We start from the raw sequence: 27,572 nt of genomic DNA, 5'->3' as shown, positions 1-27,572 counted from the left end.
AAGCAAAACAGACGGAGCAAAGACACAATGAAAATATGATTCATTAAGACTGTGGTGTTTATTTTCATAAATCAACATTCATCTAATTTATACATTAACATTTATACCGTGCAACTGTTGACGTGTGGATCAAATATGCTTGGAAGCATGCTTAACACTTTCCCTGCCAGCGTTTTTTAAAAGAGTTGCCACCCAGCTTTAGTTAAACATTAATGCCTTCCAGAAAAATGTTCTTCTTTAGATATATAAACATACAATATATCAAATGAAAGAACAGACCCTCTGCTTTCAAACAACAAAATAAAAACGTTTCACCCTACCTTCAATTGTTCTTTTATCCTCTCAAATTTTGAGCAAAATGTTGGGATAATTCCATTTCTGTGAATGACTTTTGTTAGAGATCCGATTCAGATCGCTGATCAAAAAATACACTTGAGTTTTAAAGTGTTGAGTGAAAGCATCAGTGTTTATGTTGTGTAAGATCGCCACCACTGATCAGTGATCGCCACCCAGTGGATAATATACGGTACAACTACTCCTCACGGAAGCATTAACAAGAAAACTCAACAATATTTATTGACACTTATCTGGATATCGCCATTAATTGTTCAATTGTTGAGGATTATAATTAATACAATATAATATAATTAGCCCACCCAATAAATCAAAATTGACAACAAAATCCGACATTTTGACAGTTATTTTCTACAGTACACAACAACAGTGGCGCAGTGATACAAGCTATGTAATACGGTTTGAGCCGTGGGTTTACCGGTGAGTTTTATCACAGCTGAGAACGCGTTTCAACCAATCAGAATGAAGAACCAGAACTGGCCGTTTTATAATCTGCATTTAAAGTCCTCTGTCAAAGAGTTGCGCAATAATTATGTCATTGCAATGACACATGCATCATCTATGACACACCCGTAACGCTATTGTTTCTGCATTTTTTCATATATGGCACATTCCGGCACTGGTCCCGGAAATGTTGCTATGTCCCCAGGACGTGTTTGTGTTAATAGCGAACTCTAGTAATTTATTGCAATTATCTAGCTTCAACGTTTTGTTAGAAAGGAGTTTAAAACAGCACTTTTTGGCTCCTGCATTGTCTTTGGTTTGTAATATTTTCCATCCTGTCTATCCACAGCAATTTTATAAAGTCGTGCCTATTAAGGACATAAGAAACCTGTATGTGACCTTCCCCATCCCAGACCTGCAGAAGTACTACAAGTCAAACCCCGGTCATTATTTAGGCCATCTGATTGGACATGAAGGTCCAGGAAGTCTTTTGTCTGAGCTCAAATCTAAAGGTGAGAGAATTTGTCTATAAAAAGTAGGGATGCACCGAATCCAGATTTTTTAGGTTCGGCCGAATCCCGAATCCACCGCTTAAGATTCGGCCGAATCCGAAACCGAATACCGAATCCTACTCGCATCCTTATTCCAACACAGTAAAACACATTAATGAAGTAAAAAACGTCCACAGCAGTGTATTTTTCATTTTATTTAATTTTAACTGTACATTATGCCAGGATGACAAGTTGGAAAAACTATTTTGACAATTACCATAAGCCTATGCATAATGAAAGCGATGCGTTGCGACACGCTCGTTTTTCCAATAAGCAAGCAGCTCCGCGCTGAAAACTATATTTAACTTTGAGTGAGAAGCTCCGCTCGTCAATGTCACAGTCTTCACACGGCCGTCCAATTACAGTGGAGGAGGGGCGGGACATTACCACAGCAACCAACCGGCTCACAGCTGAAGCATCACAGCTACCAAGCGCTCGGCTGAAAAACAGCTGGCATTTGGGGTCCTCAAGGCGTTTTCAGCCGTGTTTAAAAGTTTTGGTGTGTCCAGCTGACCGAAAGAAAAAGCTCATCTCCACGTCAGCACCCGATGTGTGTAATCAACGGCTGCGTGACGTCGACCAGCGTAGCGCAAGCCTAGGGTTCGGTTCGGTGGAAAAAAAATCTAGGATTCGGCCGAACCCGAACCCCGCCAAAAAGCCCAGTATTCGGCCGAATCCGAAACCGAATCCTGGATTCGGTGCATCCCTAATAAAAACAATCAATCAAAGTTATAAATGATTAAACTTGATGATTAAATGGATGATGATCTAGTTATATAATGAATATATGTTCACACATTCGCTCTGTTTCTCTTTAGGATGGGTGAACACGTTGGTCGGCGGTCAGAAAGAAGGAGCCAAAGGGTTCATGTTTTTTATTATTAATGTGGACCTGACAGAAGAGGGACTGTGTAAGGATCTTGAGGATGTGTGTATGTGTTTGCTTGTGTTTTTTGTGGCTTGAGCTGTTGTTCTTGTGTCTCCAGTGCATGTGGACGACATCATTTTTCACATGTTCCAGTATATTCAGAAGCTGCGGACAGAGGGACCTCAGGAATGGGTCTTTCAGGAGTGTAAGGTATGATCAAATGTTAAAATAGCTTTGAAAAGATCATTCCAGTATCATGTAGACAGACATAGTGGCAAAAGGTCTGGATTACATTGAAGGAGCAAACGTCTTAAACTCAAAGATAGCATCTGATTTGCATGTAAGGCAATGAGTTGCAATAAGGTTTGTGTTATCTTGGTAATAATAACACGCCATAAAAAAAGACTACTACCCGAAAGTTAATATAAAATAAACCAGTCAGATTGGAGCTTTCCAGATTGAAAAAAAGTGATTTGGTGCATCAGACGGACGGTAAACATCTTGGTCATTTTAACTTTCTTTGCTATGAATATTTTCATGATAGCTGGGATGAAGTTTGATCTCAAACATACTAGTCAACTCTGATATGATGTAACCAGAAGACACGTTGGGTTGCATTTAGGGGTGCACGATTCAGAAAATTTCACGATCCGATTCGATTCCGATTTTTAGGCTCAAGATTCGATTCAGAATCGATTTTCGATTAAAAAACGATTCACAGTATGTAAATGTAGTCATGACAGCTTTTTCAATTTTGGGTTTCATTTTTAAATCCAAGTGAGAATTTTTTTTTGTCGAATGTGATTGTAGTAGATATACAATTTTAAAGAAAATAAACACAACAAATTAAATGTAGTTTGATATTACTTTATGTCTTTATGCAAAAATAAAAACTGATATGAAGCAATTAGATGACCCCTTTTATTAAACTCTATTAAATACAATAATATAGCATATTAATGATAGACAGTGCAGGTCTATATATTAGAAATGTGACTGGTGTTATAATGGTTATTATTTCTATTAGATAGAGCAGAAGCAGGAAAAGTGCCTCTCTTTCTATTTCTCTCTTGTCGATTAAAAAAAAGCTAAATCCACTCATTATTTCAGATTCAAAAGTCTACTTGCTGTCCCAGTGACAGGGGACTTTACATTACAGCTTTGCGTTTTGTAAATCTTGAGTCAGCTTGAGCTTTGCTCGTTCATTGCAATATGTTTTAGAAAATATATGGTTTATTAATAATAATAGAAAAGAGCTAGCTTTAGCGCGGTAGCGCTCACGGCCACTCTCCGTTCGACTCGGGTTTTACACACAATATTAATCAGACTCGGGACTCGGAGTAATTAACTATGACTGACCCGGACCCGACTGACCATTTCAAATACAAACCCGGAACCATATGGGCCGCGGGTGCTCCGTGAAGTCCTCTAATGGTAAAACTTTGCTCAAGTTCAGAAACATGAAGGATACAATGTGACACGAGCTTGTTCGCGTCGCATTCCAATTCACTGAGAAACAGAGCACGTGAACGCACACCGAACTCATTATGTCGCACACAAAATGTCATTATTAAACAGTGGCATCATCACGGAAAAACAAAAAAGACAAAATTTGATGCCAGATATACTTGGGCACTTGTTAACCTGGGCAGCGCTGCACAGCAATGTGTGGGGAAACACTGTGACAAGAGTGTGCAGGCGTCAGTGTGACTTTGACGCGCCATCTATGGGAATACTGAGATAAACTCATTTCAGGACGATAGTAACACGACGTTAAAAAATATATATATATGAATCGATTTTTGGAATTCTATGAATCGGCAATGCTTGAATCGCGATTCAAATGTGAATCGATTTTTTTGCACACCCCTAGTTGCATTTACACTGCCTGTTTGAAGTGACTCGATTCTGATTTTTTTTCCTCAAGTGGCACAAATCGGTAAGTGTAAGCAGGAAAAAGCACTTAGATTTTGATATTCTCTGATCGGCCTCATGTGGAAATAAATTGGATACATGCTTTCGCATTCCCAATGTAAGCGGACCGAACGGATATTCCCATGTCAAGACATCTCAAGTGTCGTGCGTCATTGAAAATGCGATGCTGGCAAATGTTGTGAACTCAGGTTGACACCACCAGTGATCACATGACTCTTCTTTGCAGTGCAATTGAGGACGACAGCTCCTCTTAGTGGTGTAATGTAAAGTTTTATGTCTTGCTGCAGAAATAAACCTCTAATATTGTATAACCATTTTGTCTGTGTCCATTGCATATTGCGGCATTTTACTTCCTCTGTGGTTTGGGTCAGTATGTCTACCTTAAATTGTTTTGCCAAGTGTTTAATGTAAATGCAGATATCAAATACGAGTCTCTTTTTAAAAGATGATGTAAGCAGGTCTGCAAAAAAAGTGAATTGGGCATAAAGATTTGCAGTGTAAATCCAGTCTTGGGAAGGACAGTATTGATCTTTTTCTCTTTTTTTTTTTTTGACAGGATTTGAACACTGTGGCATTTAGATTCAAGGATAAGGAGCGTCCACGTGGATACACATCTAAAGTGGCCGGATTACTGCACGTAGGTGTCTATGATGATTAGACTGGATTCCGATTAACAGGGTCGCTATGTTGTGTTTACTGCTCCCTAGTCTCTTTTGCCATCAAATTATCATTAAAGAAATTGGTCACGCAGATTATAACAACATTAATATTGTAATATACTTTCAAATGTAAAGTACACAAAATATTCATCTACAAAACACATATTATGAATATGACAAATGTAATCAAAACTTGCGTTTAACTCATTCCCCGCCAGCCATTTTTTTGTAAAGTGTCCCGCCAGCATTTTTTTGTGATTTTCACAAAAGTTTCAAAAATGCCTTTCAGGAAAATTTTCTTCTAAAAATATATAAACATACAAATATATCAAATAAAAGAACAGACCCTCTACTTTCAAAGAAGCAAAGAAAATTGGAAAAACGTTGCATACTATCTATTTTTTTTTCTCTGCTTATAAACTCCTAAATATGGGTATTTTCCTTTTTATAAATATTTTTTAAGCCAAAAGCTGAAATAATGGCATTTTTGTCAAGCAATTTTGTTAGAGATCAGATTCAGAATGATTATCAAAACATACACGGAGTTTAAAATTAGTAAATAACATTTTGGCTTCAGGATTTTTTTTTTTCATAAATTGAGTAGGTGGATAATCGCAGTATTGCAGTTTTTTTAATGCAAATGTTTTCTCTTAAATGACGAGAACTCTTTCCCCGCCATTAACGAGTTAATATTATATGCTTGTATAATTATTTGACTCTTGCAGCTATTCATTGACTATAAACAGACTTTTAAAGCAACACTATGTAGTTTTTTTACCTTTAAATAATGTCTCTAAAATTATTTTAGTGATAGAACAACTTTTAACTGGACAAATTGTACTGTTGCTGCAATCTGAGCAGCCTCCTAGCTGCTACAAGCACACTCTGAAAGTGGCGGTGGAGGGTAGAGCACACAGCCCCACCCCTCCCTCTGCCTGCAGAAGAGTGTCTGATACCAGGCACTGTTGCGCTTTTTAACCACATGGGGGAGCTGTAAGTCATTTTTACATAGAAACTACATAGTGTTGCTTTAACACATCCCACTGTATTTACCATGTAAACTTAAAGGAATATTCAATTGTCTTAAAAGAAAAATCTAGATAATTTACTCACCACCATGTCATCCAAAATGTTATTGTCTTTCTTTGTTCAGTCGAGAAGAAATTATGTGTTTTGAGGAAAACATTCCAGGATTTTTCTCATTTTAATGGACTTTAATAGAGCCCAATATTTAATACTTAACTCAACACTTTTCAACGGAGTTTCAAAGGTCTATAAACCACAACTTTTCGTCTAGGTCCGGTCCAGTGCGACCTAACGTAAATGCGTAGTGACGTAGGGAGGTCACGTGTTACATATATGAAACCCACATTTGCGGACCATTGTAAACAATAAACTGACACAAAGACATTAATTAGTATCAGTTGACATACAACAACGTAGGAACGGTCCTCTTTCTCAACACTTGTAAACACTGGGGCGGAGTTTCGCGTTCGTCCTCTGTGACCTCTTGACGTCATGACGTATTGCGTCGGGTCACGCTATCGCATCACGACCGGATTTAGATGAGAAGTTGTGGTTTAAAAGTGGATATTTTTTATTTTTCTTGTCAAAAATGACAATCGTTTCGCTAGATAAGACCCTTATGCCTCGTTTGCGATCGTTTATAGTCCTTTGAAACTGAGTTAAGTATCAAATGTTGGGCTCTACCAAACTCCATCAAAACGAGAAAAATCCTGCAATGTTTTCCTCAAAAAACATAATTTCTTCTCGACTGAACAAAGAAAGACATCAACATTTTGGATGACATGGTGGTGAGTAAATTATCTGGATTTTTCTTTTAAGAAAATGGAATATTCCTTTAAAATAAATGTATTTGGCTACATTCACTGAGATAAAAGTTAAAGGGCACCTATTATGCAAAGTTAGGACATAAATGCGTGCTGGCAGTTTGTGAGCATAACCAATCTTCAATGAAAAAATCCACCCACTCCTTCATTACACATCTCTTGTTAATGTGATGTCACACTGATAAAGCCCCGCCCATGCCCACTGATTAAGAGTCCTGCATTACCATAGTTTCCAACCCTAGTTGTATGCTGCCCTCCATATCTCAATAGTAAGATATTATGATCTCGGACTATTCACCGAAATCCGATGCATTTTAAATTAAAACGTCTTTTTGGTAAGGGATTGAGGAGCAGTAGCTCATTTGTATTTAAAGGTACAGACATGAACACACATTTTAGCTCCCATTATCCAATTATTACTCGAGGCACGTGTTTGTTAGTTTAAAATTTTAGAAAGCGATCAGATATAATAAACAAACACACCCTGATTATGTGTCTGAAGCTGAAATCTTCTTCTTTGTATGCCAGTACTATCCGCTGGAGGAGGTGTTAGCTGCCGAATATTTGCTGGAGGAGTTCAGGCCAGACCTCATTGAGATGGTGCTTGATAAACTGAGACCAGAGAACGTCAGGTGAGCATAAACGCACATGCAAGGCTTTGCATTTCTGTAATGCACAGAGGTGGGTAGAGTACCCAAAATCTGTACTCAAGTAAAAGTACAAGTACTTATACAAAAATGTACTCAAGTAAAAGTAAAAGTAACAATCTAATTATTTACTTGAGTAAGAGTAAAAAAGTATTAGATGAAAAAACTACTCAAGTAGTTAGTTACTCGTTACTTCCGATCTGATTGAAAAGAAGCGTAAAATCCCTGAATTTCAGACTACTTGGAGGGCTTTCACAAACCTCTCTTTAAAAGTCTTATTGTTCTGCTTATATACTACTTATAAACCTAGGTTAAAGTAAAGCAGTATATCTCAGTCCTCCAACATCACATAACGTGTCATTAAAAAAAATCTTAAACACACACTGACTGTTTTCTGACAGTTAACTGTGTATTTATTTTCAAGTTCACAACAAAATTTGGCTGCATCTGCCTTTAAACAAGCTTACAGTAAGAAAAAAAGAATGTGTGTGTCTGTTTGTTATCATGTTTTTATATGAAAAGGTTATTTTCATTGCCATTAATGTGCAATTAATGAACATAAGGAGCTTGATAAAATGCTTATTTTAGAATTTCAAATGGAACTTATCTGTTTTTTCAAATCAACTCTACATTTATTATAATATATAAAACATGTTTCTTTAAAAACATACTTTATTCTTTTATTTTTATAAGTATATAGATTCTTTAGGAAGGAATTAAATAAAATACAATCCAGTTTTTATTCGTATGTATTTTCTACATTTAAGTAAGGTGTCCGGTTATGTGTAAGGGAGAACAGGCGAAAAGTACAATTTTTCAGAATTTTTTTTTTTTACGTTTTTTACATTTTTAAAGATAATGTTTCAGACAGAGATATATCTTTGCTGTGGTCAGCAACTCACAAGCGTGGTCCACCAACACCAGGTGGAATCCCGAACAAATGCAAAACGACTAGCACAATTTCACTTCGAACATAAGTGGTGAATTGCTACTTTTTTTAACACAACAAAACAATGCAGATTTTCGCGTTACACCTGTTTTTATTAACTATACATGACTATGACCTCTTTAATATGTAACTGCAAACATATTTTGTAATTTATCTTTGTAAAAAATAATGAAATTATATTTTCATTTTAAATTTCAGTTTTATCAAATGTTTCAAAAGCAACCAACAGTACAAACTTAAATTCAACAGTTTGAACAATATGAAAATTAAATTAAATTAAATTTGAATAATATAAATGGTACAAAAGTAAGTGTTACTTTCGTCCCGACAGGATCTCCTCACATTTAAACCCGATTTACTTTTATTTTAAAAAACTCTTGAGAAGTCAAACTTCAGGATGTGTTAGAGCACTAAATAACCCGAAGATTGATGAAACGAGAAACACAACGCGTTATAAGAAAACAATGACCGCTTTTGGAATTTACTTATGGTTGAAAACACCTTTCTGGATCTACACCCGGAAAATGGTGAGTAAATAACGCGATATTTGTCAGCTCTGTCAAGGGTTGCAAAGATGCTGTCATAGTTTGGGATGTAAATGGCATCAGTCCTCTTAGAAAATCGCTTTGTTACTTTCGTCCAGCGTTACTTTTGCCCCGGTTCTCCCGTATTATTAATGCAAGACTTAACACGCTGTTCAATTTGTTTAGAGTTATGAGGAAATGATATGGAAATGTACAGATGTGAACGTGTGTTGTTTGTAAGGTTAGAGTAATTTTCATTGCTTGCACAAGAGCGCATATGACAAAAACAGTGCGTGAAATAATATAATAAGGCACTGCAGAAAGTGACACCTACCACCGTGTTGTTTCATGTTGGAGCTTGAATTCCTGTATGCTGAGATGTCAGTTCGTTTTGGTGCACAAAGCATACATTGCATTATGAAACTATTTTTTTTGACCTTTTGTAGTGTAAACATAGACCAAACTTGAGGCCACGCGTGATCTGCCTCCGATAGCTTGCATAGGTCATCCTCCGCTTCAGTCATCTTCTTTCATCTACGCGCGCTAAAGGGTGAAACGTAGCCACCCCTCGCAACACACGCTGCCTCTCTAACGTCTCGCGAGACTTTCGAACAAGCCATATAAACTTAATAAAAATAAAATATATTCATTAATTATTACCATTTGAAAGTAGCGTAGTAACGCCACCGAATGTAGCGAAGTAAAAGTACAATTTTTTCATTAGAAATGTACTTGAGTAGGAGTAAAAAGTACCCATCCTTAAATTTACTCTAAAAGTACTAGTTACCCAAAAAAATTACTCAAGTAAATGTAACGAAGTAAATGTAATTCGTTACTACCCACCTCTTATGCATCCAGTAGTTTTCTTTAATCACATAAATATTATTAATGATGCTTAGTAACTTTATACACAGCCACATCCCGCAATACCCCAAATTCGTTGCAGTGAGTTCTGCACCCCATTTTTCTTAGAAGAACATCTAAAAATAACCAAATTTTTACATTTTCCAAGTATGTGGGCCTTTGAATCAAAGCTTAGTCACTGAAAGAAGTAGATGTGGAATTTGCTTTGGAAATTGTCTGTGAAAGTGGCTTATGTCATGGTAATTTTGGCAGTTCATTGGCAGCACCAAAAACCATCGCTGTGGATAAACTCCTTTGACCTGAAAGACGTTTCATTTCACCTGGGGATCAGATTACATTGATCCATCAAAGAGCCACAGAAGGAGCTTCGTATTTGAATGCTTGGAAAGCAAACCTCGGTGCCTTTCATGTATTGCTGCTTGGGGCTCAAATTGGTTACAGTCTTTTATATCAGTTTTTGAAGAGTGCTTTGAGATGGTGTCTTCTTACTGTGTTTGTTGGAAGAATCCCATTTCAGCTTCTAACTAAAATGAAAAAGCTTTTCAAATTCAATTTCCTTTCCATCTTAGAAAGCACAGCGCCCCTCTGTTCAGACCGCATCTCAATTTTTGACCGTCACCCGTTTCGGGAAGAAGGAACACCGATATATTCCAGCATTACGCTTGTAGAGTTTCCCTGTCCTGTCATTATCTCAGCTTAGTTCAAACCTGTTACTGAGAAATTATTACATCACTTGACTAAAATGAGTAAAAATTAAGCAAAGAAAGCAAACCTGGGCCTTTACCGTGGGTTCACACCAGCCACGTTTGAGGCGTCAAATTCGCATCTACCGTGTCTAGTTTGCCGCTTGAACATTTTGAGTTTACTTGCTTCATTCGCGTGTGAAATTCTAGTCATCAAGACATTCGTGCAGAAATTCACGTCATGGGAGGGGCTTCTGCGCACTTTCTGTAATAACGTCACTACTAGAGCAAGGTCCTGATTGGTTAACGTGGCGTGTTTTTCTGCTAAAGTTCAAATTCTTTAACTCGCGCTTTTGCCGCGGCAACGCTCAATTCACGCCATACGCGCGAACGAGCCGGAATCGCAGCTACTGCGCCATGCTAAACACCTCATTTGCGCCGCAAGACCTCCAGATGCGTGTCAACGCGTCTTTACGTTGACTTAACATTGTAATCACTTGCGCTTGACGCCTCTACCACGGCTGATGTGAACGCAGCATTAGTCTTACGCCCCCTTCAGACCGCTAGGGACTGGCAGTAGTAGATCAATGCAATCTCATTTATTTCAATGAAAACTTTGCGACTTCCGGTGACACGAGCGAAAGTGACCGTCAGTGACCGGATAGACGTGTCCAGCCATTAACTTGATGATGAGCGATTTTCGGGAGCGAAGCAGTGGAGTTCACGTCTTCCTTCTCTTGTCAGTTACTGGAGTGGACGTTACTTGTTGTTTATGACAACCAGATTTAGAAACGCCTCATTGAAAGAAACTGGCGACCATAATTTGTGTGCACTGCCAGATTTGAATGCATAGGTTGCGCATGCATGTACAGGAGAATATAGTATGCAGCCCAGGAGATGCGCATGCATCGAATGTCTGTCAAATAAACTATACTTTGCAAGGCTGTGCATTGAACCATGCACGTACATTCACCTACACTTAAAAAAACAGACTATACTCTGGGCTTTATTGTTACACCTTTAGCAGTCTGTGTGTGATGGACTAATTTTGGAAACGGTGCTGAGGCTTTTAAACGAAACCTATTTTAGGCTCTATTATGCAATTGATTGATGCAGTTGAGTCAAGATTAGCAGGTCATTGTACCAACAGTGCTCTATTGATTTAAATCGTCTAGAAAAAAATCATTGATCTAGAGCTTAGTTTATTTAGCATCTTTCTGAAAAATCTTTGGGCATTGTGGTCATGACATCAATCAATCTACTTACTGAGGTCTGGAGATGCTTGGCTCATTTTTCCTCTATGAGAGATGATGTTCTGTGTTTGATGAAGTGATTTTATCGTATGTTTTTCTTTTTTTTAGGGTTGCTGTTGTCTCCAAATCATTTGAAGGACAGACTGACAAGACAGAAGAGTGGTATGGGACTCAATATAAACAGGAAGCCATTTCTGATGAGGCCCTTAAGGTGAGATCTATTGTTTTTTTTCAGTGAATTTCTAACTATGTGGGTTTGTTCAGGGTTTTTTGTCTAATCTGAGTTTAAGTTTTGAGAGTTGACTGTGTTTCAGAAATGGCAAGGCGCAGACCTCAATGGAAAGTTCAAACTGCCAATGAAGAATGAATTTATTCCAACCAATTTTGAGATCTATCCTCTTGAAAAGGATCCCCCTTCCGTCCCCACTTTGATCAAGGTTCATTATTGTTTCTTGATTATTTGTCAATTTTCAAAAGTGACTTCAGGTCAAATGTTGAACACGTTTCCAGCTGTTTTTCTCTTGTGTCTTTCCTTAGAACACAGCAATGAGCAAAATTTGGTTTAAACAGGATGACAAGTTTTTCCTGCCCAAGGCTTGCTTAAACTTTGAGTTCTTCAGGTAGGTTCCCAGAGTTTATCACCATCAATGTGATCACTTTGAGTATGTGTTGGTATGTAGTGCTGTAGATGCAATACATACTTGTTTCACAACATTTCAGCCAGTGTCAGATTTGACATTGCCGAAGTGTTTTGGCGTACAAATGACAGCGTTGTTGTAGGGCTGGGACAATAAATCGTGCGATTCTGCTTGCTATGCTTCTCAATGAATCCAAAAGCCAGATGGCGCTCTCGTGCAGAAACTCAATATTCACCCCCCAAAGAAGTATCATTTACACACACAGCTCTACAAAATGCGTATGAGCATATTTAAATCGCTGTCATGAAACCTTTTCAGGGATTTAATAAAGAAGATGTATAATGATTGTTTGACGAGTGTTACTTTTTTAAATGCATGTTATGAAAGACTCAAACTCACAGTAATTTTAGATTGATAAAGACTTCATACTGATCAAAGAGCCATAATACATGAAAGAGCTGTGCATGATATCGCCTTTGGGTGATACTCTCGAAATCCAGACTTAAAAGGTGTCCAGCATCAGATTTTTTTTTAAAGCCATTGAAGCCATTTTTTTGCACATATAAGATTAAGGTCTGAACTTACTATAACCATTATTTTTAGAGGATTTAAATATATTTCCTATAGAATTATTTCAACTTTTTTAGATTATCATTACCGCAACATTATATTACATTAAATATATGCATTTACAGACTCATGTTTCGGTAATGAGAACTAAAAAGTTGTCTACGTACTGTGACAAACAAAATTTCAACTTTTATTTGGAGAGAAAAATAAAAACTGCTTACCTGGTAGCCATCATAAGTGTCAATAATTATCAATAATATCAATAATTTTTTTAAAATAAATATTTCCATCTCAAAGAACCCAAATCCAGTCATCGACACCTTACGGTAATGAAAATTTTCCCCTTACATGTGGAAAAACAATGTGTACGTGAAGAGATGTTTGTAAATGTATGCCTCTTATTTTGATACTCATACTTTGCATTTACTTTTTTAATCAAAATGTGTCATGACACCTCCATAAGTCTTATTTTTCGAGAATCATCCCAGCCTTCTGTTGTTGAAACGATCCCAGTTCACGCAAGTGAAAAATGACTAAAAACACTTATGTTTAATACACATGAAGGCACCATTTTCACACATTTGCGTTTTGTACTTGCTTTTAGAAGCATTACTTTTAGACTTTATATTCGGGCTGCGACTAACGATTATTTTCATAATCGATTAATCGAACCATTTTGATTTAATCGACTAATCGGATAAAAAACTAAGTATCTACTCAATTCGATTTTTACTCATTGCTAAATCGAACCCTAAATTGGGGAATTCACAAGTAGAAGTGTACTTTTAAAAGTACAAAAGCCACACGTTGAGTTTACTAATATAATCTTTTTGATTTTAATATTTTAAGCCTTAAATAAAAAAATTAAGTTTTTGCAGTTTAACAATATTAAAACATCTTAAAATGTCAAAATATAAATAAACAATGCATATTGAGTTGTAATCTTCAGGGATATGCTGATGAGGAAATTTTGCAGCTTGCATTGTATGAAGAAAAGCCCAACAGACCAACTAATTGTTAATGAAATTTGTTCCCAACTATTTTCATAATCGATTTTATCGATTAATTGTTGCAGTCCTACTTGATATCACATGCATAGCTTGTTACTTTTCTTTTACAGATTAAATACAATTTGCTGCCTTTGTTGTTTTCAGTATATATATGAGCTTTTTCTGGTCAGACTGCAAAGGTCTTGCATTTCACAGTTAAAATAATTGTATTATATTAAATTTACATCAATACTGATGTATCAGCCTATTTTTTTTAGTTTGAGTTATTGAAAAAATATTTTTATCCTTGATAAATTTTGATTAGGGCTGTCAAATGATAAATCGTGATTAATCGCATACAAAATTAAAGCTTGTGTTTGCAAAATTTGTGTGCACTGTATTTATAATTATTTATAAATCATTTTATTTGTATATAATTTTTATTTATTATATTATATAAAATATAAATATACACACAAACATTCATGTACATATTTAAGAAACATTTTGTGTATTTACGTGCGTGTATAATAATTAAGCCGTGCACACACATTATGCAAACACAAACTTTTATTTTGTATGCGATTAATCGTTTGACACCTTTAATTTTGAATGAAATCATCATTTGCATTTTCTCCACAGCCCGTTTGCATACGTGGACCCGTTGCATTGTAACATGGCGTATTTGTACCTTGAGCTGCTCAAGGACTCCTTGAACGAGTATGCATATGCAGCCGAGCTAGCCGGCTTGAACTATGACCTCCAAAATACCGTCTATGGGATGTATGTAAGTATTCTCGCCACTGCCACCCAACATTCTCCTCGTGTGAGAAACTCGGTCCGACTTCACGCAGAAATATACCTGTGTTTGTGTCTCTACATAGCAGATCCTCTTATTCTTTCGGTTTGTAGGCGTAGATTAGCGCCGGAGCTGAGGCTGCATATTCATACTCTGTCTGTGGTCCCTTTCAATCCAGTATCTTTGTCATGTTTAAAAAAAACTTACCATGCAAACATCTCTCCATTTGTTTGTTTTCCCCCCTTCTTCCATGCTGGTAGTCGCTACCTATATGCAGACCCGCTGCACTGCAACATGACATACCTGTTTCTCAGATTGTTGAAGGATGATTTGAGAGAGTATACATATGCAGCCCGCCTGGCAGGGTTGGTCTATGACATATCCTCAGCAATGAATGCCATCCTTGTAAGTATGGAGATTAGCCCCACCCTTTTCTGTGAGAGAGGCGTGGTTCTTGGAAGAGGGTGGAGCTTGAGGCTTTGGAGTTTGCAGGTTTGCTTTTGCCTGGTTTAAATCTGCTTTTGCTGAGTGGTGGGGGAGACACTTAAACTAGCCTAGTAAACATCAAAGTTGAGGATTGTATCGATTGTGATGACAGGACCGCGTTAAAGTGATCTCCATCGCTGTGTGATTAATAAAAACGCATGCACTCTCTGTTTGAACCCTTTCATCCGACTCCTACATACACATTCACTGCATGATGGTTGTCTTTGTGCAACTCGAGCAATCTTGCTGTTTGTCTTTGTGTTCAAGATTTCTGTGGCGATATGTTGTGTGTTTGTCTAGGGAAGTTTCTGTGAATTGACATTTTATGATGATGAGTCAAATGTGATATGAAGAGATTTGTTTTTGAGTACAATCAGCATTCGGGTCTCTGTTTTTATTAGGTAATTTGCTCATTGTCATGAAAGTTCATTGCTGTCTGTGTTTTTTGTGTGTTAGTTGTCAGTGAAGGGTTATAATGACAAACAGCACATCCTGCTAAAGAAGATTATGGAGAAAATGGCCACGTTCGAGATCGACGAGAGACGCTTTGATATCATTAAGGAAGCGGTAAGACCGAAACCCATATCAGATGTTGTGATAGATTTCTAGAAATCCTTTCCTCTCAAATTTTTCAGTATTCTGGTGAATTTGAATATGCTTTGAACTATGAGTTAGGATCTAGTTTTTATTTATGTTGCATTAATGCATTTTTCCATGTTTGTCTATCTTAACCAGAGATCTACAACCTTTTTGTGAGCAAGGGCTAATCTGGAGGGCTACTTTTTTTTAATATAGTCTACTCAAAACTTTTTTGTTTTACTTGATTTTTTTGTGTTCATCATCATAATCATTGTTTAAAATGTTAACATGCATAAAATAAGCCGTGGGCACCATGTTGGAGATCACTGATCTAAAACATCAGATAAAGTTGCAAAAAAGTGAACCATTTAAATTTCCTGGTTTTTCTATTTTTTTCCTAAACAATTTTATTTTTGTTTCATCCGTCCACGTTTCCCAGTAGTGTTGTGGAGTGCCAATGTGGTCATTGGCAAACTTAGGCTTGCTGCAATGTTATTTTTTTGGAGAGCAGTGGCTTCCTTTGTGGTCTCCAACATTGTGCCCGTGGGCACCACGTTGCCCGCACAGAGTCTGTGACTTGCCCGCCAAAGCACATTCCATTAATAGCCTCAATTTTAATATTTATTTAAATATTTTTTATATTAGCTTGGCTTCTTTTATGCATGTTTACATTTTAAACAATGATAAAACCTATCAACAAGTAAAATAAAATAAAATTAACAGGTAAAACAAAAAAGGTTTAAAGCCGCTCTATGCAATTCTGCGTTTTTGTCAAACAGAGACCCCTAGAGTCGCTGGAGAATACTTGCAACTGTCGTAATTTCCCACTCTAGTACTCCAAAGATAATGTTTCACAATTTCATACAAATATTAGGCTACTGCATAGTCTACTAAAGTACAGATGATGGTAATAGGATAATAAGAAGTTTATTCCAAGTTTAGAGTGCATATAATAATAAAGTACTGCGTTTGCTAGCTTATAACGTTTTTACATGATTGCAGCAAAATCACAAGTAAACATTACAAAATGCCATGACAACGTAATTGTGTACGTTGCATTATCTCATAACATTGTTCGTTATAATGTCACTATACATGATTATTGCTATTTATCATAATAGTTTGCAAATTGTGCATGTTTACACTATTTACAACCTCTAGGCTTATTTATGTCCTGATAATTATGTGAGATATTGACAACTGTTGTCATGATAATGGCATGACATACTACAAGCAAGCGCAACAACATACAAAAAAGACCGCAAACAAGTTTACAAATGAGAGATTTACTTACTAGTCCATCAACAAGATCGCCAGATCAGCATCCCTCCAGTGCTGTCTTTTAGCTCACGCCAACGAGTAAAAACCTGACCGAGTGGGACTCTTGTCCGGGGTCAGATTCTCTTTTCCTTTTCCTACTCTCTTCTGAACGCGCTTTCTTAACTTTTAAATCGTTTAGCCTCACTTCTCAAATTTGCGCGTGCAGTTGTTGTTATAGGCTTGATCGACTTCATGCAGTGCTACAAGAACCGACAGCCGGATGACGTCAAAGTGCCATCTCGGATCATTCTCGCGGTACTTTGGCGTCATCCGGCGGTCGGTTCTTGCAGCGCCACACGAAGTCGAACAAGCCTAACGTGTGTGACGTCGTTGCCGTAAAGCAAGTCGTGATTCTTGCGAGATTTGTCAGGGGCGGTTCTCTCAAGCTTGCATTGCTGGTTTTGGTAGCGGCGTCCTCCCCGAGCTTCAACAGGAGGATGATTCGCCTTACTATGACTTTGTTTACCACCGAAATAACTTTGAAGCTGTTATATTAAGGTAAAATAACTGCATAGTGTGTCTGTAAGTAGACTATATCTAAAAAGTAGCCCTCCAGATTGTTTCATCCATTGTGGTAGTTCTTGCTCACAAAAAGGTTGGAGATCCCTGTCTTACATGAATACCATGCCTGTTCAATGTTTTAAGTGTGGTTGACTCATGAACGGAGATGTTAACCAGCTTCAATGAATCCTTTAAGTTTTTTACCTCATTGAGCTTTATTCAGCTTTGTGCCTTTGAAGTGATCCTGGCTGGGCGTCCACTTCTATCGAGAGTTGCCACATTAGCATCTCCATTTTATAGACAAATTGTCTGACTGTGAATATCTAAAGTCTTTAATAAACCCTTTCCATATCAGCCACCTTTAGTCATACGTCTTTTGAGATCTCTTTTTGGCAAAGCACGGCTCGCATGACCAATTTATGGAGAAAACCAAAAAACTGAAAAATAGTTATCTTTCTTCAACTGTATCTGCCTAAGGGCCAATGACAAAACAAGCTCCTAAAAACTATTTTTATTCTTTTGAGTCAGGAACAATGTTTATTGAACCACATTTCAGTACATTTTAATGATTGTTTCTTACAATATTTTTGGTATCCCCATTCAAAAAAAAAAATGTCAGGTGTTACAACCAATCATTGTCTATTTGCCAAATACATTAATGCGCCCCTGTGTCATGCTGATTGTTTATTTCATAGTGTCATTTAAGAACAGTAATTTAAAAAAAGTATAACAATTATTGAAAAACCATAGTTTGCATTTATTAAAACTAAAATTATTAGCTAAATTATTAGCTTATTAAAATAATTCAGCTTAATGATTTTTACGTTTTCATAGCAGTTAGGGCTGTGATGATTAAACGTACAAATGCGCATTTTCTCAACGAATGAATTTAAGTGAATTGCGATGAAATGCCATCACATCCAAAAGCCAGAGGGCGCTCCTGTGCAGAAACGTTATTTGTGCCATAGACGTAGTACCATAACAAACAGTGTTTTTCAAATTGTTTCAGGTATTTACATGATAATACAAATATTTTGAATGATTTTGTTTAACGAGTGTTGCTTTTTTAAATGCACGTTATAAACGACTCAACTTAATTATTTTAGATTGATAAGGACTTCCTACTGACCAAATGCCGTAGTAAACGCACAAGCTGTGCATGAAACACAGAATCGCAGTCTTGCGATTTAGAATCGATTTCAGACAGGTCTTGTTAATGGGAAACGCGATTAATCGTCACAGCCCTAATAGCAGTACCCTTTGACTTTTTGGTTGCACCACCTGACCGCAGCAATAAATTTACATTTTAACTTCTACTTCTCCTTGGATGTTGATATAAGCTTTTGCCTGCGATCTCAAATTCATAAATATACTTTTTAAATACAATTAATATAAAATAGCACTGTTCTTGTTTTACATTGGTTGTACCACCTGACACCGAAAGTCTACCAGGCTACCCATTACATTAAAGTTGCTATTTTTTCAGGATTTGGAAGAAATCGACATTCGTTTCATTCAGCCATAAAGACCACCTGGGTTTACTGGATGATGTGATATCATGTTTACTATTTATACTTGTTAACAACTTTATAATTGTGGTTGTACCACCTAGAGATTTGAAAACATCCAAATTGTTGGACAAAAGTTTTTCAGTTATCTCAACATCCCAACAACTACTGATATTCCTGGAATCCAGTTTCAAACATAAAATAATGCAAAAGTATTTTATTTTGAGTTTTTTTTATAATTTAGTCTTAAACTGCTAACTTGTACAGACAGTTGCCCTGTTTGCCATTTTACAAATAATTGTATTATTTATAATAAAAAAATGCACTGTTGTTCGTATGATTTGCAGTATATGAGGTCTCTGAATAACTTCCGTGCCGAGCAGCCCCACCAGCACGCCATGTATTACCTGCGTCTGCTCATGACAGAGGTGGCCTGGACCAAAGATGAACTCAAAGATGCTCTGGATGGTGAGATAATCCCATCTGCTCAGTGAATTTGGCAATGAGCAATGTTCATGCTGTTAATGATAGTAGTGCTGAGAATGTGATTGTTTTTCAGACGTGACGCTGCCTCGCCTCAAGGCGTTCATACCTCAGCTGTTGTCACGGTTACACATTGAAGCCCTGCTGCATGGCAACATCACCAAACAGGTTGATTTGATAACCATTTTAAGGACGAATGTTCCATCCAAAGTTTGGATGTTAGCAGGTCTATAGTGATTGATTGATTGTCTGTTTGTTTTCTCAGTCTGCTCTGGGCATGATGCAGATGCTGGAGGACACTCTCATTGAGCATGCTCACACCAAGCCCCTCCTACCGAGCCAGCTGATTCGCTACAGGGAGGTGCAGGTTCCTGATGGTATGCGATTAACATCATGCAAGCTGTACACCAAATACACAATGTGTTAACACTCACCATTTTGTATTCTTGACACGGGTCACCCTTGACAAAACTATTGACGCTTCATGCAAACGCATTTTTTATGTCACCATGTGGTCAGTTAATCTACTGATGGGATAAATAAGTTTGACTTGACTATATATTTCATAAGGTCCATGATATTTGTGTTTGTTTGTGTATGTGTGTGTGTTTGTCACGGTTCTTGTGTTTAAGTCCAGTTCTCTGTGGTTATCAGGTGGTTGGTTTGTTTACCAGCAGAGGAACGAGGTTCATAATAACTGTGGGATTGAGATTTACTATCAGACGGACATGCAGAACACTCATGAGAACATGATGCTTGAGCTCTTCTGTCAGATCATCTCAGAGCCGTGCTTTAACACGCTTCGCACCAAAGAACAACTCGGTAAAGTATGACACACAAACATTGTTATGAAAACCTTAAAATTACATTTCTTTTAAATTATGGGATCCTTTCGTGTCCATTTATCCGGCCAGGTTACATAGTGTTCAGCGGCCCTCGCAGGGCCAACGGTGTGCAGGGTTTGCGATTCATCATCCAGTCTGAGAAAGCTCCTCATTACCTGGAGTCTCGCGTGGAGGCCTTTCTCAAAACTATGGAGAAGAGCATAGATGAGATGGAAGAGGAAGCGTTTCAGAAACACATTCAGGCTTTGGCCATCCGCCGTCTGGACAAACCTAAGAAACTGGCCGCAGAGTGTGCCAAGTACTGGGGCGAGATCATTTCTCAGCAGTATAATTTTGACAGGGGTGAGATTCACCGCTTTAATGAAGCAGACCTTATGAACTCCTGATAGTGTCCAGCAATGAAGAACTTCCTTTGTCTAATCATCTTTTCTCTTTGGATCTAGATAACATTGAAGTGGCTTATCTGAAGACGCTGACTAAAGAACAAATTATGCAGTTTTTCAGGGCAAGTGGGGATTCATTTATTACTTGGTCACATTTTGAAACAAATGCTTATTTTGCATTATAATCACAACTTAACTTGCATTTTCAGTGCTTGCAAGGCAGCAAAAGAATAGCACTAAAGTTTTGAATGCGCTTTCTAAGAAGTGCTTTAAGAAGTGATTTTAATCATTTGTTAGAAGCGACTTGAATTAGCGATTTTTATGAATTTTTTAAAATGCTATTTTATGAATTTTTAAGATGCAATTTTTAAGTGATTTTTAAGAACCGACTTGAATTTGCGATTTTATGGATTTTTTTTTTAAGAAGCGGTTTGAACAAGCGATTTTTATGAATTTTTTTAATGCTAATTTATGATTTCTTTTTAAGAAGCGATTTGAACAAGCGATTCTATGAATTTGTAAAATGCTGTTTAATGAAATTTTAAGAAGCAATTTAAATCATTTTTAAGAAGCGACTTGAATTGGTGATTTTTATTTTTAAAAATTTAAGAAGCGATTTGAACAAGCGATTTTATTCATTTTTAAGAAGCAATTGTTAAAAGATTTTTAAGAAGCGACTTGAATTAGTGATTTTATGATATTTTTTAAGAAGCAATTTGAACAAGCGATTTTTATGAATTTTTTAAATGCTATTTTATGAATTTTTAAGATACAATTTTTAAGTGATTTTTAAGAAGCGACTTGAATTAGCGATTTTATGATTTTTTTTTAAGAAGCAGTTTGAACAAGCGATTTTTATGAATTTTTTTAAGAAGTGATTTGAACAAGTGATTTTTATGAATTTTTAAAATGCTATTTTATGAATTTTTAAGAAGCAATTTAAATAATTTTTAAGAAGCGACTTGAATTAGTGATTTTTATTTTAAAAAAATTTAAGAAGCGATTTGAACAAGCGATGTTATTCATTTTTAAGAAGCAATTTTTAAAAGATTTTTAAGAAGCGACTTGAATTAGTGATTTTATGATATTTTTTTTAAGAAGCTATTTAAACAAGCGATTTTTTTATGAATTTTTAAAATGCTATTTTATAAATTTTTAAGACGCAATTTTAATGATATTTAAGAAGCAACTTGAATAAGCGATTTTAGGATTTTTTTTAAGAAACGATTTAAACAAGCGATTTTATGAATTTTTAAAATGCTATTTTATAAATTTTTAAGAAGCAATTTTAATGATTTTTAAAAAGCGACTTGAATTAGCGATTTTATATATTTTTTTTAAACGATTTAAGAAGTGATTCTTTTTTGAAAAAATGGTGGATTGTGCCACTTTGTTGTTGTCGCAAGACGTAATGTTGCTACTTAACAGGTAGTCTAAAGCCACTTTTCAACTGTACACGAAAAACAACGGTAGATAAACCAGAAGTCGTTCATTTCCTATTGAGAGTCACAAAGGGGCTGTGGGACGTGCCAACCGTCTGTGGATGCGTAATTTTCGGATCCGTTTTGAGCATTGGATCTGTTAAAAAAATTGAACTTGTGCGACCACACCGCATGCGATATGCCGACCAAAAGTGATGTATTCCAGTGTATTTCAATCAAAAACCGTGTGTGAGGTCGAAATTATGAGTTCTTTTTGTTTAACTTTATCAGTAACATTTGAATCCTTAAAAAACGATTGATTAATGTAATAAGTAATATATTATTAATTTAATAGGTATACATTATTTTAATCTTGCCTCCATATGTTCTCTCCAAAATAAATATTGGCAGTCTTTGTTTATATATGCATAGCTGTTTATTATTTCATTCATTTGCATTCATTTATTTATTCCACTCTGGTAAATATTGGAATTGAAGCCTCTTGCGCTGTAATGAGCTTCTCTCCCATGTTACGATTAAACTGAAACTTCATTACGACTGCCACTAGGGGGCGAACTCTGACAATCGTGTCTGAATGTCGTGTGCAGTGGAAAGGCGGCTTAAAAGAAGCTTAAATTTGAATGATTTAATAGCAATTTTTAAAAGCACCATAGTGTTTAAAAAGTGGCTTACTTTTATATAAATGGCTTTACATATTAAACTGGAAACATAAAAATATTGACAATTTGAAGTGGTGCTTCGCAAGTGCAGTGATAAATGTTGATAAAGAAATAAATGTAAAGCAAGTATCTCTCCTCTTTCTCTTCTGGTCACATAAGTTAATGGTGTTTGTTTTCTCCAGGACCTGTTGGCCATTGATGCACCCAGAAGACACAAAGTGTCCGTGCATGTGCTGTCCAGAGAGATGGACTCCTGTAAGTATCGACCACCTGATTGAACCGATTGATGTACCAAGACAGATTTATTTTTTGGTACTTTTTGGTGTTTAACTGCAGGTCCACTGGTGGGTGAGTTTCCTGCTCAGAATGATGTCAACCTGGCTCCTGCACCTTCACTTCCTCAGGTACAATACACCTGTCATGTGTCTATAGTTAACAGTCAAGGTATAGCTCAGTTAGTATAACATTGCATTAGCTATGCAAAAGGTCATGAACTCGGTTCTCACTAGGGATGCATAATGATTAATCGCGATCAATCTATAGCAGAATAAAAAAATTGTTTACATCATATATGTGTGTGAACTGTGTATAATTATGTATATATAAATATGCGCACATGCATGTATAATTTTAAGGGAAAAAATGTATATATTAAGTATTTATATATAATATAAATTATACATAAATATACAAATGTATATACACATGTAAACATTTCTTAAATATATACATGCATGTGTGTGCATTTATCTATACAAAGTTATTATACACAGTTCACACACACAGACACATATATAATATATATGATGTAAAAAAACTTTTATTCTGCTATAGATTAATCATGATTAATCGTTATTCATCCCTAATTCTCACATATACCTTGAATGCACTGTAAGTCGCTTTGGAGAAAAGCACCTGCAACATAGGCGTAAATGTAAAGTTTTTATTGTATGATGCTCATCTTCACTTGTTGTGTTGTTGTGTTTCAGCCATTGCTGGTTGAGGATATGACCGATTTCAAAAGGAGTTTACCGCTGTTCCCTCTCTCCAAACCTCACATCAACTTCATGGCTGCCAAACTGTGATCGGCATCATGAGACCGCCAGAGACCCCAAACATCTGAAGCCAGAAACATCACTGTTCGTCCGTCTGTCTGCGTGCGTGCGTGTGTGTATGAATGAACGTTTGTGTGTATGTATGTGTGTGTATATGAACGTGTGTGTATGTGAGCAGGCAGGGCCGTTATATTGTTGTTGGCGATTTAAGGGTGTTCTGCGTCCTCTGAAATAATAGATAAAAACCATGATGTGGAGACAGAGGAAAAATCGTATTGCTTCTGTCAGAAAATGTGTGCCCCTATTATAATATAGGAGTTAGATGCTGGTCACGATGACGCTTCAGTTCTCGGTGTCACCTCTTTTTAGTCAAATCATCGCTGAAAGCGTTCATGCACCATGTTTATATCACGTCATGTCTCTTTGAAGATAAATATAGGCCTTAAAATGATTTTAATCCGTGATCAGGTTTTCTGACACCATGTGTTTTTTTAAGTTTAATTTAAAAGAGTTGCTTTGAAGAGTTGTTGTTGTTTTTAGTGCATGTTGACAGAGTTTTATCTTAAGGATTGTGTTGTAAATTCAAGGCGGTTGATTTTTTTGATTTGATTTTAATTTTTATTTGTGGTTGAAGGAATATCATAATAAACCAGTTTTAATAGCATTTGTTTATTTATTTTAAGTTGCTTTGCCCAGATTCGAGAAAATAACGAAAATATCATCATTTAAGCTTAACTGAAGACTCTTGGTTATTGGGCCTTATTCATCAAACACAAGCATATTTGTGTAATTTGTTTGTTAAACTATTTTTCCATAATTCGCATAGGGATGGTTTCCCGGACAGGGTATATCTTAGTTCCAGATTAAAATGCATGAGAATGCATAACATCTTGCACTGACATATCTTAACATATATCATGCCATTGCTTTGTCTCAAGACGCACACCGGTATTGTTTTTAAAAACTAAATAAATGTCCTAATATGAGGGTTCCCACGGGTCTTTAAAATCCTTGAAAGTTTGTGAATCTGGGGGAAATAATTCCAGGCCCTGGGAAGTTTTTGAAAACATGCATACATAGATACAGGTCATTGAAAGTGCTTGAATCTATTTTATGCAAGAAGTTTTCTGGAAAAAAATCCAAATTATTCCCTGTGTAGTGTAGGATAATATCATAAAATTCTAGACTTTTTAAGCACACGTGCTAAACTGTTCACTTTAAATGCTTATATCTTCTGTATGTGAATGTTGATTCATACCAAAATGCTTTTTTGCATAGTTGTGTTTGATACATGAAAACGTCTCGGGTTACGTATGTAACTGTTGTTTCCTGAGAAGGCAACGAGACGCTGCGTCTCTCTTGCGATACTTCCTGCATCTCTGTAACGCCATCTTTGACAATATTTCAGATAGCGATATACTTCCTGGCTCCCGCGTAAACCTGTCTTTGTCGTTCAGCTTCACTATTGGTTGAATTTGATATACACATTCAGACGCACTTACCCCTGGAGGCGTCCCCAAAGTGTCACCGCAGTGACGCAGCGCGAGTTCCCTCGAAAGGGAATTGTAACAATGTATCTTAAAAGGTAACACAATGTAACCTTGCTCTCACTTGAAATGTGTCCGCACATTTAGTCCTTGAATTTGAGGATATTGGACCTGGAAAGTCCTTGAAAGGTCATTGAAGTTAACTAAGGTGTGGGAACCCTGAACTATGTCCTTAAAATCGCCCCATCCCATTTATTCAGCTCGTGTTTCTTGAATGAGGCCCATATGATTTTTGGAGATATTTGTGCAGAAATCGTGCTTGAATACCGATATATATATATACATTAAACAAGACACATTTAGATTTTAAAGGGATAGGAGAAACAGACCCGAGTCTGGAGTCTACCTTACCTTTTAATTCCCTTTAACTGGGTTTATTACAGATGTCTTGTGATTATGCACTTTCGCAAGCAATAATGTGATTTACAGGACCTACGACTAGTGTCTTAACTGGGCATTTTTCTGAACACGGTTAAAACTTCATCTTGAAGTTTATTTCCTGTGAAGTGTCTGCTGTGTAATTTACTGCAGTAAAACAACAGGAACATCATGTTGGTGTGTAGATGCGTAGTCTACGCTGGTCTTGTAATTCATCTGTCCTCATTTCTCAGGTGTCCGTTAGCCCGGATGGGCCAAACCTTCACCCACGCTTGTGTTTCTACCGCTAAGATTTCTTCTGGACTTACTCAGGCGTATCAAACCGACCGTAATGCTGCATTTTTTAGAAATGTAATGATCATGCTTTAACCTCCATTAGATATTCCTGCCCAGCAAAATGAATATTCAGTATCAGCCTCTTCGACAAGTTTTGGGGTTAACCACTATAATAGATTTATTCAGGGGTCTTGATGCATTGTTTTGGGCTTCTGTTTTAAAGTTGAGAAATAGCTTATTTTATTCATCCCAATGTTTGTTTCAAACCCATATGACGTTTTTGTCTTTAATGCCTTTAATTCCTTGAGATTTGCTTATGGTTTAGTAGCAGCGATTGCATGTATGGAAAAACAACATAGAGGAGTTATATGGGTTTGAAACGGCATACGTTTCAGTGAGCTGTTCCTTTAAATCCCAAAGATGCATTTCACATGTACACCCTCAATCCCTTTAACTGTTCTAGAATCAGCTTAGAGTTTGGTCTGTAACTATAATACAGATGCTTGTGGATTATCACGATCTCCTGTAGTTAACATTAAAGAAATATTATAGGCCAGAGGTTCACAAACGTCACACATGACGTGAATGCTTGGATGTTATTGACAAGGTTTACAATTTTATTGTAATCAAAATATTTCATCTTTACAACAGAATTGGGCCTGTAAGTACCGAGCAGCTGTTATGAGGTAGAAACAATAGTTAAAAATCTCATACTGATTGTATTGCGTTCATTTATTAGCAGTTTTTTGTGCAACAGGAAAATTGGGATTGGTACTGATGCAAAGGCGTTGTGTGTTTTCTGTTTTATTATAAATAAACAATTGTACCTCGCTTCTGTTTTCACATTTTTCTTTTCGATATCAGACTGTTTTAAACTGTTAAACATTACCAAGAGATTTCCAAAGATAACCAGGATTTTAACTAAATATACAACGTAAAGAAAATAGTTAAAGGTGGAGTGCACAATGTTTGAAAAACGATTTGGAAAAGGAGACGGGCCGACTACCAAAACACACTTATAGCCAATCAGCAGTAAGGAGCGTGTCTATTAACGGACATCCTTGCCGGGTTGCGTATGTGTGGGGCGGGTCTTTTAAAAGAAGGTCCCGATTCTATTGGGGTAGGGGCGTGTTTGTTTAGGTGATTTCAAATATCAACATTGGCTTTCAAACATTGTGCACTCCGCCTTTAAGGCAAAATATAATAATTAGCCCACGTTTTACTCACCCACAAACCAACTTAGCTGTATATGACACTTTACTTTCAGCCAAACAGTCTATAATAATCTGGCTCTATTTCAGCTTTATAATAGCATTGGATAGTGCCCTATTTTTAAAGCACATCCATTTATCAAAAACTAATCCTTACAGTTATTAAATGTCTTACAAAGTGAACCCATTGGGTTTTGGAAAGAAACATATTTCTGAAAATTGACCCAAGAGGCAGCAAGTACATTGAAAAAAGTAGCGGCCCAAGGACAGACCCTTGAGGAACTCCACACGACAGAGGAGCCATTCTAGGGCTAGCCCCTTA

The 27,572-nt window shown here is 36.6% G+C and overlaps 1 protein-coding gene across 3 annotated transcripts in view; it reads left to right on the top strand.

Moving 5' to 3' along the window:
* The window catches only part of ide (insulin-degrading enzyme), a 37,185-nt gene extending 10,315 nt beyond the window's left edge, over positions 1-26,870 (top strand). For 2 of the 3 annotated variants that reach the window (XM_055171042.2, XM_073873585.1), the window contains 19 exons: positions 1,148-1,310; positions 2,168-2,260; positions 2,336-2,427; positions 4,709-4,789; positions 7,190-7,293; positions 11,690-11,792; positions 11,896-12,018; positions 12,119-12,201; positions 14,421-14,565; positions 15,520-15,630; positions 19,319-19,439; positions 19,531-19,622; positions 19,720-19,831; positions 20,109-20,276; positions 20,369-20,641; positions 20,743-20,804; positions 22,966-23,038; positions 23,120-23,187; positions 23,773-26,870. In XM_055171042.2, coding sequence (XP_055027017.1) covers positions 1,148-1,310; positions 2,168-2,260; positions 2,336-2,427; positions 4,709-4,789; positions 7,190-7,293; positions 11,690-11,792; positions 11,896-12,018; positions 12,119-12,201; positions 14,421-14,565; positions 15,520-15,630; positions 19,319-19,439; positions 19,531-19,622; positions 19,720-19,831; positions 20,109-20,276; positions 20,369-20,641; positions 20,743-20,804; positions 22,966-23,038; positions 23,120-23,187; positions 23,773-23,868 — 2,163 coding nt within the window. In that variant the 3' untranslated portion in view covers positions 23,869-26,870. Of the gene's footprint in view, positions 1-1,147; positions 1,311-2,167; positions 2,261-2,335; positions 2,428-4,708; positions 4,790-7,189; positions 7,294-11,689; positions 11,793-11,895; positions 12,019-12,118; positions 12,202-14,420; positions 14,566-14,837; positions 14,983-15,519; positions 15,631-19,318; positions 19,440-19,530; positions 19,623-19,719; positions 19,832-20,108; positions 20,277-20,368; positions 20,642-20,742; positions 20,805-22,965; positions 23,039-23,119; positions 23,188-23,772 lie in introns of all 3 variants that reach the window. The other variant, XM_055171041.2, reaches the window with a different exon arrangement.
* Positions 26,871-27,572: the final 702 nt, after the last annotated feature.

The sequence above is a fragment of the Misgurnus anguillicaudatus genome, chromosome 11 (genome assembly GCF_027580225.2).
Source record: "Misgurnus anguillicaudatus chromosome 11, ASM2758022v2, whole genome shotgun sequence".
In the NCBI taxonomy this organism is placed as follows: Eukaryota; Metazoa; Chordata; class Actinopteri; order Cypriniformes; family Cobitidae; genus Misgurnus; species Misgurnus anguillicaudatus.
Note: the sequence above shows the minus strand (reverse complement) of the source record. Positions and strands in the feature narration are given on the sequence as shown.